Genomic DNA, 15,430 nt, shown 5'->3' with positions numbered 1-15,430 from the left:
ATTGGATGGATTTTTTAAACCAAAGTACGAGTACCAAACTAGCTCCGTTGAAAATATTTATGGTCAACATTGCATTGTAAATGTAAAATTGAGTAAACTTAAAGAAAACGAAGGTACGAGTATTATTTTTCAGACTTATGTATAAATCTTATGTATTTCTCAAAATTATGTACAGTCTACTAGCTCTACCACCTAAAATATTTGATGTTTTAGTTTTGAGGACCAAACTTGATTGTGAATGTTACTAGAAATATCATGACAATTAAAAAACAATACATATTACCATTACCGACATCTAAACATGTTTCTTGTTTTGGTTCTTTTTTAAAGGATCGCCGTCAAAAAAGGATTATTTTAAGACAGAGAGAATATTCTAGTATATATACACTTATAGTTAGGTCACCAATGTTTTGTTAAAATCAGAGAGGCTGAAAATTAGTGTATTATTACTCCTTCAAGATTTGAAAATTTCTTAAGCCGTATACCTAATTCAGGATAAAGCAATGCCTTTATTAGGTAAATGTTGAGTAAGTTAAGTATCAATATTTAAAACTTTAAAAGCGATATAGTCAATCAACAACAACTGATTACTGATTAGAACACATTTGGCTACTAGTCTAGGTACTCCGTAGCAATTTTCAAAAATAACAAATTTATAAATAATTGACGTAGACATGTAGTAATGATTTTTGAGAGAAATTGAGGACAAAATTAATTTTTGGTTTTAAATGTCTATCCTGATATTTATCATCTTATCTGTCTGTGTTTTTTTTCGTGTGTATTAATTTGGCAATGATTTTTTTTTTTTTTTTTAAAGTAATATTGTTTACAAAAAAAAAAAAAAAAAAAAACATATTGTGGTTTATACAAATCAGCTTGCACCATGTCATTAACCGTAATGTACATTTGTGTAACTTGTCATTTTATGAGTAGTTTTAACCCAAGGTTGTTCAAATGCAAATACTACAGTAAGTATTTAGTGGTGGTCTTAAAAAAAAAGAAAGTATTTTAGTGTTGGTTTTAAGTCTTCTAGAAGATTCGAGGACAATAGACCAAGAAAACGGCGAGTTTTTTTTTTTTTATTTTTTTTATTTTTTTATATATATTTTTTATTTTTATAAAAAGAAATTACATTATAGATCTCAACAAAATTAGAAATGTGAATAATTAACATAAAAGAGCTAATTTTTGAAAAACCTAATTTTTTTCCCAAAAAAAAAAGTCCACATTTTATAATTATCCAACTAGTAATAGGCTCATAGCAAGTTATCAATAAGGTTAGTGGACACGTGAATGGGTCATGACTTGCATTTAATATTCCACGTAAAAGAGTGTATGATGAAACAGTCCATGTTCATATCAACACACTTCTTATTCCAAATGAAAATTAATTATTAATTGCTTGAATAAATATACCATAAAGTTTATTCAATTCAAATTTATACAATAAGATATGTTCTTCCACTAACACTTTCTGACATTGGGCCAACTTGCTGCATCAAGTTGTTTATTAACAAAATCTTCAAACATATGACTAGTATAATTTCAAACCTGTACTAATCTCTTATTCTCTTCTACCCTTCCTTTTCTGGGTTTAACATCTTTTTTTCCTAAAGAGCACTATATCTGAACAACCACCATGACATTCAACAAGACCAACTCGGTAAAATTTTCGAAACCGACATCGATTCTTCCTTACGAAACCAAAAATGTTAATGATCTTTACACCCTAGGCAAAAAACTAGGCCAAGGTCAATATGGAACAACATACCTGTGCACAGAAAACTCCACAGGAGATAAATATGCTTGTAAGTCAATCCCCAAGAGGAAGCTTTTGTGTAGGGAAGATTGCGACGATGTTTGGAATGAGATTCAGATAATGCACCACTTAGTCGAGCACCCGAATGTAGTAACCATTAAGGGTACTTATGAGGACTCCACTAATGTTCATTTGGTCATGGAGTTGTGTGAAGGTGGAGAACTGTTTGATCGAATCGTTCAGAGAGGGCAATATACCGAGAGAGGGGCTGCTAAGTTGATGAAGACTATCATTGGTGTTGTTGAAGCTTGCCATTCATTGGGGGTTATTCATAGAGATCTCAAGCCTGAGAACTTCTTGTTTGAAAGTACTGCAGAGGATTCTTCTCTTAAAGCTACTGATTTCGGCCTTTCTGTGTTTTATCAGCCAGGTGTGTTTGCAGCTTTCCTAGCATTTTTACTTCTTTGTGCTGTTTTGCTGAAGGTTGATAACTGCAATAAACTTTTTAGACCAGAAAATACAATGTATCAGAGTTAATCAAAGGGCTTGAAAAATTGCAAATTTGATTTCAACCAACTTAAAGAGTACTTAACAATGCACAGTTTTTCCCCCCTGTTTTCCTAAGCATAGAAAGATCAAAAATCAAATCAAAGTGAAAGGAACTAAATTGGTAAGGTAAGACTATACATCATAGATCAAGCTTGAATTGTATTGGTTTGAATTCTAAGACATGTTCTTGAGTTTCCCAACTTATAAGCACGTCCCAAGTAAAAAATTGTGCTTAACATATAAAAATAAAATAATGTCTTCAACAAAGTTCCAATAGGCAAGTTGCATAAAACTAGCACTATTTCACATTCTGTTCTGTGTTCACATTAACTGAATATATCGTAATCTGTTTAAAATTTAGTTTTATACTGTTTTCCTTCTCGGGAAACGGATAAGATCAGTGACAGAAAAATTTTGGTACCTCACAACCAACAAAATTACCACCGCAATCATTTCAGGTACCACAACACAGCATATTGAATACCACCACTCCTAAGTACCCATATGAGACATAACTACACCTACCTTCTGCATCTGGGATTAAAAACTTTTGCCCTTCCTGGGGGTTTTCCAAACATTCCTCTGACTAGTAGTCTAATACTACACTATTTGCACTCTCTTGTGTTTTGAAGGTGATACTTTCAGTGATGTTGTGGGGAGTCCTTACTATGTTGCACCAGAAGTATTGAACAAGCTATATGGCCCAGAAGCAGATGTTTGGAGCGCAGGTGTTATACTGTACATCTTACTCAGTGGAGTTCCACCTTTTTGGGCAGGTAAACAAAGGCCTTGATTTAGGGCATCCCACAGTGTTTACTAAGATAAGTTGCCAATTCAGCAAGAGGCCAAAAACTTAAAAAAAAAAAAAAAAAAAAAAAAAAATAACTGCAACATCTGTAAATTTTTCTCCGTTTTGGCTAAATTGTGCTTATACACATTTTTGGAGAAATCTTGTATGGAGAGAGTCTGGAATAACTTGTAAAACCAGAGTGATCTTATTTCTGTATCACAATAAATTAGTGCAAGACTGTTTCAGCTAAATCTCCCTTTTAATTGTGGTTATGCAGAAACTGATGCAGGAATATTCAGGCAAATATTGAGAGGAAAGCTTGATTTTGAGTCGCGACCATGGCCAAGCATCTCAGAGGATGCCAAAGATTTAATAAGAAATATGCTTCAAAGAGATCCAAGAAAGAGGTTCACAGCTTATCAAGTGCTAAGTAAGACATCTCTTCCAACAAGCTTTTAAAGATGTAGCATAATTAAGGATGAATAAGTAATAGAGTTTGTTTCAAACAGGTCATCCGTGGATAGTTGATGACACAAAAGTACCTGACAGGCCTCTTGATTCAGCTGTTTTATCTCGCCTCAAGCACTTTTCAGCCATGAACAAGCTTAAGAAGATGGCCTGCCGGGTAAAACTCAAACTATACTGTTAAAAAATTCAAGATTCCTGTACTTTATACTAAACTAAGCCCAAGAACCAAGTGCCACTTTCCATTAGAAAATCATGGGGAGGGCTGCTACGTTGCAAGATTTAGTTACAGTACTTGCAGGTCATTTATACATCACTGACAATTAAGTCGGTTAAATTGGTTTTAGGTCATATCAATCTAATATTACATTACTAAAAATCATGTCTTAATAGTCCGAGGCCTACCTTTTTTTTAGTTTATGCATATTTTACTGAGTCATGGTACTCCCTGTGCCTTTAACAACAGATATCTTAGGTTAATGGTTTGGGTTATAGACTTATAGATAGCATTCAAACCCCAATTTTTAGGATATATGGAAATGGGTCATAAGACTTAAGTGATTTGGATTTATAATAGATTTCTAAATTAGAAGATACTAATTTTTAACCACTGAATTTTCTGGTGCAAGCATACCATCATAGGTTTAGAGAGAATAATTATGTCTTTTGCAGGTCATAGCTGAGAGACTCTCTGAAGAAGAGATTGGTGGTTTGAAGGAGCTATTTAAAAAGATAGACAAAGACAAAAGCGGAACTATAACATTTGATGAGCTAAAAGATGGCCTACTACGGGTTGACTCAAAGATAAAGGAATCTGAAATTGAGGATCTCATGCATGCAGTAAGAGCAATTAACTACATAAGAAAGCATATATAATTCTCATACATATTCATTAATGGCTACTGAGTAAGGGTTACCAATTGGCAGGCAGATGTGGATGACAATGGAACAATAGACTACGGAGAATTTGTCGCAGCAACCCTGCACCTGAACAAGTTGGAGAGAGAGGAGAATTTGGCATCTGCATTTGCATACTTTGACAAAGATGGCAGTGGTTATATAACCATTGATGAACTCCAGCAAGCCTGCATCGATCTTGGACTCAATGATCATCACCTAGAGGAAATGATCAAGGAGATTGATCAAGATAATGTGAGTATTTATTATAGTACCAAAAATTTATGGATATATAAAATTTGACAATATTGCACAATTGCTAAAGTATTTCCCTGCTTAAAACAGCACTACCTGAGTACTAACATGAGACTGATGTCTTTCAGGATGGCCAAATAGATTATGCAGAATTTGTTGCAATGATGAGGATGGGCAATGGAAAAGGTGGGAGGAAAACAACGAGAAGCATTATAAATTGGGAAGATGCTGCTGAATTTCTTGAGGATTCATAGACAAAATCTAGCAGTTAGCACCATTGGATTTTAGCAGTTACTTCTTATTATTACAGAAATTGACTGAAACTAACCATAGGATCTTTCAGTCTCCTGAAGATGTCTGAATTTTGCACTTTCATTTACAGTGTCTTTGTATTCGACTTTATTGTCAGTCCTGAATCTGATAGAGTTCAGAAATCTGAAAACCTAGCTGAGTTACTGCACACCAATAACGGTCTGCATGATATCTGAACTTTGAACACAGTATTTGTTCAATACGACCGTACATGTTGCCTTGAAAAAAGAAATGATCAGAGAAAAAATATATATATATAGAAAATGGATGTAAGACTTCATATTAAACATATATGTGCAAATGAGCATCAATCTTAATAAAAACAAATGTTACATAAAAGTACTTGAGGGCATCATTATACTAGATGATCTTATTGTACTGTACATACATGTTAATTTCGCAATAGATGACATACATAGAAAGAGCTAGTACAATAAGGACATTCCCAATAAAGAGCTACAATTTGCTGGATACAGGAAGGTACTTGGTGTGCCGTCCCTGAGCTATGATCTTTCCGCTTGCCTTCTTCCTTAATTCTACACTGATAACAGCAAGGGACTTCCCAACGCGTAGAGCCTTGCCTTCAACTTCAATCTCTTCCTGATTAAATCAAAATTGAACATAGATGTATCAGTAATACATCACTAGGATTCATTGAATTTAAAAATTAAATCAGATAGCACAGACATATGAAATGCATAAAAGCCAAAACTAAGTGAGATCAAAATCTGACTATCATAACTTTCCAAGCATCAGAGCATGTGAGTGATATCTCTTAACATATAAAAACTTTTTGAACATTATCAAAATTATGAGAAGAAAGCAGCAAGTCATATACTCATAGGCCAGCAAAAAATAAGATACATCTTTCATAGTTTGATCAATGCATGGAAGAAGTAAACAATGCCACTAGGTTACTTGGACAGGAACATCCAAGCCCCAACATACAAAAATCTAAGATATATATGACATCTAAATTCTAGATACTTAAAAGATTCATATCTAACCCTCAAATCTACATCCATATAATCGCTTTCTTTCTATATCCGGGTAACAAAGCAACAGCCACATGACCCTCAAAACCTACAAGGAAGATAAAAGTAACAAATCTCATTTTCACTCTGACCAGCAACACACCATATCAAGAGTACTTAATTAAACATCAGTTTGACAAATGGTTTCCACACAGAATAAGTAAATAAATCTATGTAGAAGCCATCATATTATAACACCCGAAAAGACATAGAATAAACTCCTTAACCTGTAACCCCTTCTTAGTAACTTGAGTAATCAACCCCCCCACATACAAGCTTTCATAACCTACAATCAGTAAGTTGTACCTAGCCTACTTTGTTTCTGATCAAGAGAGAAAAGTAACCAGAGGCTCCCTTCATCCCTTGCTTGCTTACCCAACAAAACGGTTCAACTTTCTTACTAGCAATGGACTACAATAACAGAAAGAAAAAATCTTATTCACTATTGTATTATCTATAATTATAACTTATAAAAAGGGATTTTCAGTCTTCCATTGAATGATGAATCACTTCAAGCACCGACGATTCACGAAAATTCAAAATTCCTAAATTTTATCATCCAAGAAACAATTAAAGCGTTAAGAGCACCCTTATTGGACTAAAATCACCATTAAATTCAGAAAATTCAACAGTAAATCAATCTTCATAAATTATAAAATCACTTCAACAAGCTCAACCCCAACATTCCCACAATTCAGTATGTCAAAAAACATCAAAAAATACAGAACACATACAAATTTCAACTTATCAACATCAATTAAGCAATAAAAATCCAACAAAATTACGAATTTTCCTCAAAAATACCATCAACATACATCAGGAAGTGCAGCATCAAGGTAGGAAACATTGATCTCAACAGAAACACCAGTAGACGGAGCTCCAACAGTGAAAACAACAGCCGAACCAACCAAATCCACCAAAGACGCAATTGCGCCACCATGAAGAGTATTCGCAGTATTCTGCAATTTCATCCCCAAATCAATTTCGGCAATTCAGGTCAAATAAAAAACCCTAATTACAAAATCAAGCAAAATTTATCATAAAAATTGAAGAAAGAAATACGAACCAGGAGACGTTGAGGAACATTGAAGGAGCAGAGAACACGACCATGTTCGATTTGATCAATGCGAAGACCATGAACGATGAAAGCGTCGAAAAATCTCAATGGAAGTTTGTGAATTTCTGTAGGTTCATCTTTTTTACCTGGTTTTTCCAAGTAATTCTTAATCGTCTCGAACTCCATTATTTCTCAGTTTCTCTCCTCAATTTGATGCTATCAGCCTCAGAATTCCGAAATAACTGGACCGATGTGTGTTAAAAAACAAATTAAGGGGAAAGGATGATAAACAGTTGTGCAGGTCCCGCTAACCCAGGTCCTAGGTCGGGTTAGCCCGTGAGGGGTTCCGATCCGATACGACCCTCCTCAAACGGTCTAACTACCAAAAAGGGAAACAAAAATATGTAGTGGTATTATTGTTTTGTGATATAATGGTCCTTAGAATTCGGGCAAGTATTAGAAGACGAAGGGAGTAGTTCGGAGTACTACTAAATACCGGTTAACCACTACTATTATTAAACGGAACTACTATTTGCTTTTATTTACCTTTATTAAGTGGTTGTCTCAACTAAATGAGAAAATAAAAGTTTATTTATGAGTACAATTTTTTTAATCACATGACAGTATGGTAAATCAATCAATCAATCAATTACATACTACTAAAAGCGAATCTAAAGCGACCCTTGACAATGTATTATTAAAAAAAATCCCGCCAAAATTACTTTTTAAAAAAGAATCATTGCTATATAAAAATAGGTCACATTACCTTTTATTTTTATTTTTTTTTAATATCTAAAGTAAACCTCCTAAAATATCAACTTACACGTTATTACTATTATTACATGTAAAAAGATTTTTTTCTAACATTTTTTTATTGTTTTAATATATATGTAATGCGTTAAATAACAGGCTAATCATTTCAATTTTTTAATATAATTATTTTTTATTATAATTAGTCAACATTCATACAATGTACGGGATTTAACTTAGTTTTTCTTAAAAGCGGATCCTACACTGATGATAACAGGATAACGTTGTGGATTTTGTACCAAAATCATCTTCTTCTCTATATGTTCATTTTTTGTCATCACAAAGATTAACCTATGTTTTCTCTAAGCAATCATACTAACACGGAATACTACTATTACAAATTCTTTTAATTTGTTTTGTTTGAAATAAGTCAATAAACATTTAGGGACAGAAGAAGTAGCAAATAAATTTGTTCCGTATGTTCTATGTGTGTTAAAGAACCAAGTAGAGCAACTATGTAGATGAGGCTCACAGCATTGCATATCACTCCGTATACTGTATTATGTTGTACTTCATATAAAGTAAACAAAACTTTCATAAAAACACAAAGGAAAGCATATGTTACATCATAGAGGGAGGAAAACCCTCTTTGTAAATTAGTTCAAGCGTTCAACAAACATAAACATAGGAACCTAAAAGGAAATTGACTGCTACAAGATTACAGCCTACAACATACATTGCCAAGAACAGAAAATAAAGCGAAGATATAGCAGTAGCCAGTAGATTTGATATGGGTAGCAGCAACTTAGAGGTGATGACTGCAGCAGAAGTCGCTCATCCAATTCTGATTCATCCTGAGTAAACAAAACAACATAATGGCATGCCGAATGCAAGCTATACACCAACAAATATGACCAGTTATGAATTTATGGTGTTACCATAATAAGTTTAGCAAAAAGAAAAAAAGTAATTACATTAAGCAAAGTCACAAAGTATAAGTAATACAAAAGAAAAGGATCATTAAATCTTAGGACAGACAAAATGCATAGCTTAACAACTTCTTACTTTAAGAAGCAAATTACACTCTGGAGGTCACAGCAAGATAAATGAGGTACTAGCATCACGTGCCCATCGAAAATACACTAGAGAAGACATCAATCTATTAAGAACAACACTTGAATATTCATTAATCAAGGTCTAAATTCTATGCAGTCACATTAATTTATTGTAATTAATAAACTTCTGAAGCAAGTCCTTGTTTGAGGCACTTAAGTTATCAGAAGACAATAGACCAACAAACAATGACAAAGTGTTTGCATCAGCTTCAAATCCTTTTCCAACCATAAGATCACTATAGTATATAGCATTTGACAAGTCATTATTGAGTATATAACCTCTGATTATCGTATTATAGGTTCTATCATCAGGGGGGCAACCATCTTCCTCCATAATCCTCAACACTTGAGCAACTTTACTCAGGAACCCTTTCTTACAGAAGCCTTTGATCATTATATTGTATGTTTTTACAGAAGGTTGCAGACCCTTTGATACGAGATCGGAGAAGAAATTTGCCGCATCTTCAAGTTGTCCAGCCTCACACAAGTTGTTCATCAGGATATTGTAGATGGAAATTCCAGGCTTAACACCATTATCCTCCATTTCTTCAAGCAATTTCACTGCCTCATCAAGTTGCGCACTTTTGCAAAGGCTGTCAAGCAAGGAGGAATAGGTGACAACATTTGGAGTAACTCCGGCAGCTAGCATTTCCTTGAACAGTTTACGTGCATTTGGGATTCTATTGGCTTTGCACAGTCCATCAATAAGAGTGCTATAGGTAACAACATTAGGTGTTATATCTTTCCGAAATATCTCTTGGAAAATGTTAAGGGCCTTGTCAATGTTTTTAGCCTTGCAATATCCATTAATCATAGTGCTGAAACTGAAAAGGTCAGGCTCCCAACCATTTTCATCCATGAGAACGAGTAGGTTCTCTGCATCTTCCATCTGACCACGCAAACAATATCCATCCAGTAACGCATTATAAGTAATGATGTTAGGAGTCACACTTATCTCAATCATGTGCTTTAGAATGGACTGAGCTTGATCAACACAACCATCTTTACAAAACATGTCAACCAGCATGCTGTAGGTCTGAACATCTGGTGCAATGTTGCTCTCTAACATCTCAGTCAACACACGCTGAGCCTCATCCCCACAGCCGGAATTGTAGAGGCCTCGAATCAAGGAATTATAAGTGACAACATCGGGTTTAATGCCCTCGGTTTTCATAGAGGAGAACAGGTCTAGGGCCTGTTGTAACAACCTGTCCTTACAAAGACTATCAATAAGACAATGTCAGGCTTAAAATGAGACTGAGATTGCATTTTGTTAAGCAAAGTGAGAGCAGACGCATTGTTGCCAATCCTACAAAGTCCTTTGACAATAATACTATACATAATTAAGTCGGGTTGGAAACCAAGCTTGACAATTTGATTCAACAAATGAGCAGCTTGGGGGAGCTTATCGGAGTGGATATAACCATTAATTAAGGTATTAAAAATGACAGAATTAAGAGGATAACCAAGCTTAAGTCTTTTAGCAAGGAGAGAGAATCCGAAATCAATTTTGCCCAAATGACAGTAGCAATTAGCAAGAACACCAATAGAATGCATATCGGGTTTAATACCATACAATTCAAGCTGCCTGAAGAGAGAGATAATGGTGGAATGAGATTCAAGGCGTTTCAATTTGGAAATGGCGGTGAAAAGTTGATTGAAATAAACAACAGAAGGAAGAGGGCGCAAACTAATCATTTGATTAAATAGAGAAAGGGGGGATTTGAGGTCTTGAAACCCTAATTTGGATCGTTCAGTAATAGATTGAAGAAACAAGTCACGACCATCAAAAGTATGAACATGATCAGGGAAATAACGGGAATGATATCGGGAATGAAATTGAAAGGGGGAAAACTTGAAGAAATGAGAAGGAGAGAGAGAAATACCGCCATGGGAGAAGGATACAGAAGCAGAAGCAGCAGCAGCTCTGAAACCCATATTCTTCAGACAATTTTTTTTTTTTTTTTCTTCAGACAAATTAATACTCTGTAAATGTGTCATATTACACCTACCAAAAAAATAAATATGGCATTTTACTGTATTTTTTTTTAATTTAAAAAGAAAAATAGGAGTAAAATGCATTTTAGGTGACTCGTCTTTCACTTTTCATCGTTCGGGGATTACAACTATTAATCCGGTCACTTAATAAAAAATTCTCCTAAATTTGTTAATTACAATTGTTAAAGAGATAAAATTTAGTCTTTGGCTCTACAAAAAAATACATTGCATAAGAAAACTCCAAAATGTTAAGAGTATGCAGAGCCCAAAATGCGTAAATTATAACTAGATAACCTCAAAATGTTAAACATTTCTGCAAAAATAATTAAAAATGTATATGAGTAATGAGAATTATTTTTAATAGCAATAATATTTTGATTAAAAAAAAAAAAAAAACCAATAGCATATACGAAAGTATTGTACAATGCCAATGGGTTTACCTCAAGTTTGATTTATTATGTAACTTCTCATATCATTGATTGAGATTATGGTTGTAAGGTCCAATATTTTTGTTAGCCATATCCTTGCATTAAGAGAACAAATTATCAATTAGCATAAAGTCTATATATTTTACTTGAACTTCATACCGAATTGACATGAGTGGAGCAAAAAAAAACAAGAAAATAATGCCTGTAGTGCTTGAGTTGTTATGTAATTTCTGCCATTCAGAGGAATGAAGCTACGGTTTGATGATGAAATGCTACCTTGAGTCGATTGTGATTGTTGGGTATTGTTATGTATTATTGTAGTTGACTGCAAAGTTTGCTCTCCACCATAATCAGTATAGTAAGCAGCTTGCCTCCTAAATTCATTGATCTAGGAAGGAAGACATTAATACAACATATTGTACATATGCTTATAATTGAGTGGATTTTTGAAGAAAACAAGCATATGAACTTACTGAGATTTAACACACACACACACACAAAAACACTTACTAAGGATCCAGTAGGAGTTTGTAAGGGTGTTTGTTTATTTCCTTTCTGTTGAAGTTGCGTGAGTGGTTGAGTTGAACTTGGTAATTCGTCTCTGAAGCTACAACTTCTTTTGTTATGCCCTTGCTCTCCACATACACTACGTTTCATAATCATGTCAGTCTTCCTCATTTTACCATTGCTAGTAACTTCTCCAATCTGTTTTTTCCTTGCCTTTTGTGGTCTACCTCTAACCTTTTTTAATGGAGGGGCTGAAATTGATTCAGCTTGTGAAATTGGACATTCATTAGGTCCATTCAAAGGCTCCATAGGAAACTCATAAACCTTCAAATATTCAGATTTGGTAAACTCATAAATTCATAATACGACAATAGTATCAATATCCTATTGTCCTTCAATTCGTAGCTGTGATGTTCTTTACAATAAGAGAAGTTATTGGGTGAATCAACAAGCTAAGGAAAGTCCAATTCAACATTTATAAATGATTAATCAATTATAATGATATCATCTAAATAGTTACGTAATTGATTTAGTATACTAGTATCATTCAAACAATTGACCATGTCATACGTACAACCAATTAATCATACATTTAACCTGGGCAATTTCAACTAGTTAATTATATCATCTAGACAATTAACCATATCATTCAACCAATTAATCAAATCATCATCCAACTTAGCCACTTAAAGATTCCATCCAAACAATTAACCACATTGTTCAAAATGTATCATTCAAACAATTAAATATATCATCCAAACAATTAATATCATCCAAACAATGAAGGATAGGAATTCATCCAACCTAGAAATTAAAGATATAATCAAAATAATTAATTATATCATTCAATGTAGAAATTAAAGATATTATCCAAACAATTATCATATTGTTTGGGCCTAGTCCATGTCCTAAGCCCAAAAACATAAAAAGACAAAAAAAAAAAAAACCCCTCTATGATCCAACCCATCATTGATCATTGTAAAGTACGAATTTGCTCCTAATATGTCCACTCAAGTACAGGTATGCCACCTGAAAAGTAGTACAACTATAAATAGCTCATCATTCATTAATGATAGGAAACATTTTCTAAATACTCTCTCCTTCTCTCACCACTTTTTCTCTCTAAGTGCACTCTTTTTACTTTCTTTCTCTAGAAAATACATTCGCTGACTTAAGCATCGGAATAGCTTTTTCGGGTCATAACACCCCCGTAGCAACTAACCTTCTCGATTTTGCAAGCAGAGCTCTCAAACATCAAGGCGGAGCCCTCAGACATACCTATGCAAGGTGGAGCTCTCTAACTTTTGGACAATAACTGGACTTAAATTCTAGGACATCGTGATACCACCTAACCTTAACACACCGAAGAGTATTCTGTTTCTAGAAACACATATCATCCAAACAATGAACGTTATTACCATCCAAATAATTAATCATATTATCCAAACAATGAATGGTTATCACCCAGATAACTAATCATATTATGGAATCAATGAATGATATCATCCAAACATTGAATAACATCATCCAAACAATGAATGACATTATCTAACCTAGAAATTATAGATAATATCCAAACAGTTTAATCATATCATCCCAACAATGAATGATACCAGGTTTTTCGGACTCCTTCGAAAGATAAGGTTTTATTTGTGTTTAATTTGATCTCTGGATGTGCGGGTTAGCGCTACAATTAATTATGCCTCGGATTCGAGTTACGAAATCAGCACAAGAATTTACCTTTTCACAAAATCGCGAAGCGATGACGGATCCACTCAAAAAGTTGTATGAGACAACGAATCGAAAATGTGTCGAATTGTTTTATTTATTTATTTGGATTCTTAGCGTTCCTGATTAATTCTTGTTTGATTTTGTTAAATTCGTTTTCATCATTATTATTAATTGTCAATTATAGATGTCGTATGACTTCAATTAATGAAAATTAGTGTCCTTTAGGACTTCTTTCAAATTGTTACTATCAAATTGGCTCTTAATAAACCATGTGATTAGTCTAGCCAATCCAAATCATTAAAGCTAGTCAATGCTCATTTAGCAAGTCGGAGAGATAACTTGGTTTGTTGTTGCCTTCTTTATAACAAAAGGAATCAGCCCAACCATGAATTCAAAGAACATGAAGTACTATTACAATGATAATAGCTGGACACGAGCCCAACTAACTCTGGCTGGTCCCTCGTTCAAAAATGAACATTTACTATAACAAAAATGAAATTTTCTAAATGAACATATTTTGCAATAATTTTGTATTTATCAATAATCAAATGTTCATTTTCATGCAGTACGATGTTTATTTTAAAAAAATAAATGTTCATTTTTATACAGTATGATGTTCATTTTTATAAAATACAATGGGTGGCTTTTTACAACATTATTTTTTAGTTTGGGTGGTTTTTTACACCATTTATTTTATTGTGGGTGATTTTTTACACCATTTATTTTTATTGTGGGTGATTTTTCACAAAAAAGTGTTATAATTTTATTCCACCCATTATGTACCAAACCCATAAAGAAAGGGTATGAAAAAAATCCGATTTTTCGGTTAAAAAAACTACATAAAATCATCGGGTTTTCCAGTTCTCCTATCCCGTAACTCCATAAGTAATGAAAAAGAAGTTATGTAGTTTGACCATCCGCTAATAGCACTAAGCTACGTCAAGAAGAAAAGGAAATTCTCGTATTCTCTATCTACATTGAGTTTAACAAGCCCGGCTTTAAAGAGGTTTTTCCTCACACACGTAACAGGGCCCCCAAAAATCAGGGGCCCACAATTTTTTTAAAAAAAAAAAAAAAAAAAAAAAAAAAAAAAAAAACTACTTTGCCTATTCATCTTCTTCCTCGTAAAAACCTCCATTTTGAAACCAAAACCCAAAAAATCTTCCTATCCAAAATTCAATCTCTTTTGTCTTTTGATTTTCAAAATAAAATTAAATTGACTCAATAATTATCACTCATAAACGCCTAATTTGCCTAATTATCTCCAATTCACTTAATTTTTTCTTTATTTTTTTGGCAAAATTGAAGAACAATTCATACTCTTATCAAAATCAATGACGATTCAATAGATATTAACGGTCAAAATTTTATTAATTTATACTAATTTCTAGATCAAGCAATATAAATTTTAACTCGATTCAAAAGGTGGAAAAAAGTTAATGGAAGCACTCAATATTCTGGCGAACTGTTCTTGTTCGGTGAATATGGAGTGGGCAGAGGTTGATTACTTGATTAAAGAGCAGGTTGTATCTATCTATATATATTTGTTATCTTAATTTATGCATAATTTTTTTTTATTTCTGAAAAATTAGGAAATATGATTTTGGTTGTGAAAAACGTCAAAAAAAAATTGAAGAATTGACTCAATCTAGAAATATGATTCTTGTTGTGAAAAAAAAATAAAAATAAATCATTTTATAATAATAATATTTTAAACCTTTTATAAATAGTCCTTTAAAAATTTAAGGGCCCAATTTTTATAATTAGAACAGGGCCACCAAAT

General features: G+C 33.3%; 2 protein-coding genes and 1 pseudogene across 3 annotated transcripts; 1 reads left to right on the top strand and 2 right to left on the bottom strand.

The window, feature by feature from the left end:
• The first annotated feature begins 1,639 nt into the window (after nucleotides 1–1,639).
• On the top strand, nucleotides 1,640–5,300 carry LOC145628744 (calcium-dependent protein kinase SK5-like). Its single transcript, XM_081681129.1, has 7 exons — nucleotides 1,640–2,189; nucleotides 2,941–3,084; nucleotides 3,376–3,528; nucleotides 3,608–3,723; nucleotides 4,236–4,403; nucleotides 4,491–4,715; nucleotides 4,844–5,300. The coding sequence occupies exons 1-7, from the start codon at nucleotides 1,640–1,642 to the stop codon at nucleotides 4,967–4,969; spliced, it is 1,482 nt and encodes a 493-aa protein (XP_081537255.1). The 3' UTR covers nucleotides 4,970–5,300.
• Nucleotides 5,285–7,459, bottom strand: LOC145628745 (uncharacterized). Of its 2 annotated transcripts, XM_081681131.1 has the most exons (4): nucleotides 7,128–7,459; nucleotides 6,877–7,020; nucleotides 6,035–6,110; nucleotides 5,419–5,627 (listed from the first exon to the last, which is right to left on the bottom strand). In XM_081681131.1, the coding sequence occupies exons 1-4, from the start codon at nucleotides 7,302–7,304 to the stop codon at nucleotides 5,617–5,619; spliced, it is 408 nt and encodes a 135-aa protein (XP_081537257.1). In that variant the 5' UTR covers nucleotides 7,305–7,459; the 3' UTR covers nucleotides 5,419–5,616. The 2 variants fall into 2 exon arrangements, with proteins under 2 accessions (XP_081537256.1, XP_081537257.1); XM_081681130.1 differs by lacking the exon at nucleotides 6,035–6,110 and having other exon boundaries at nucleotides 5,285–5,627; nucleotides 7,128–7,407.
• Nucleotides 7,460–8,867: 1,408 nt separating this feature from the next.
• On the bottom strand, nucleotides 8,868–10,921 carry LOC145627543 (uncharacterized; annotated as a pseudogene).
• Between the last annotated feature and the right edge of the window lie 4,509 nt (nucleotides 10,922–15,430).

This window comes from Chenopodium album, chromosome 4, assembly GCF_948465745.1.
Source record: "Chenopodium album chromosome 4, dcCheAlbu1.1, whole genome shotgun sequence".
Taxonomy (NCBI): domain Eukaryota; kingdom Viridiplantae; phylum Streptophyta; class Magnoliopsida; order Caryophyllales; family Amaranthaceae; genus Chenopodium; species Chenopodium album.
The sequence above is the reverse complement of the archived record's forward strand: the minus strand, read 5'-3'. Positions and strand labels throughout refer to the sequence as shown.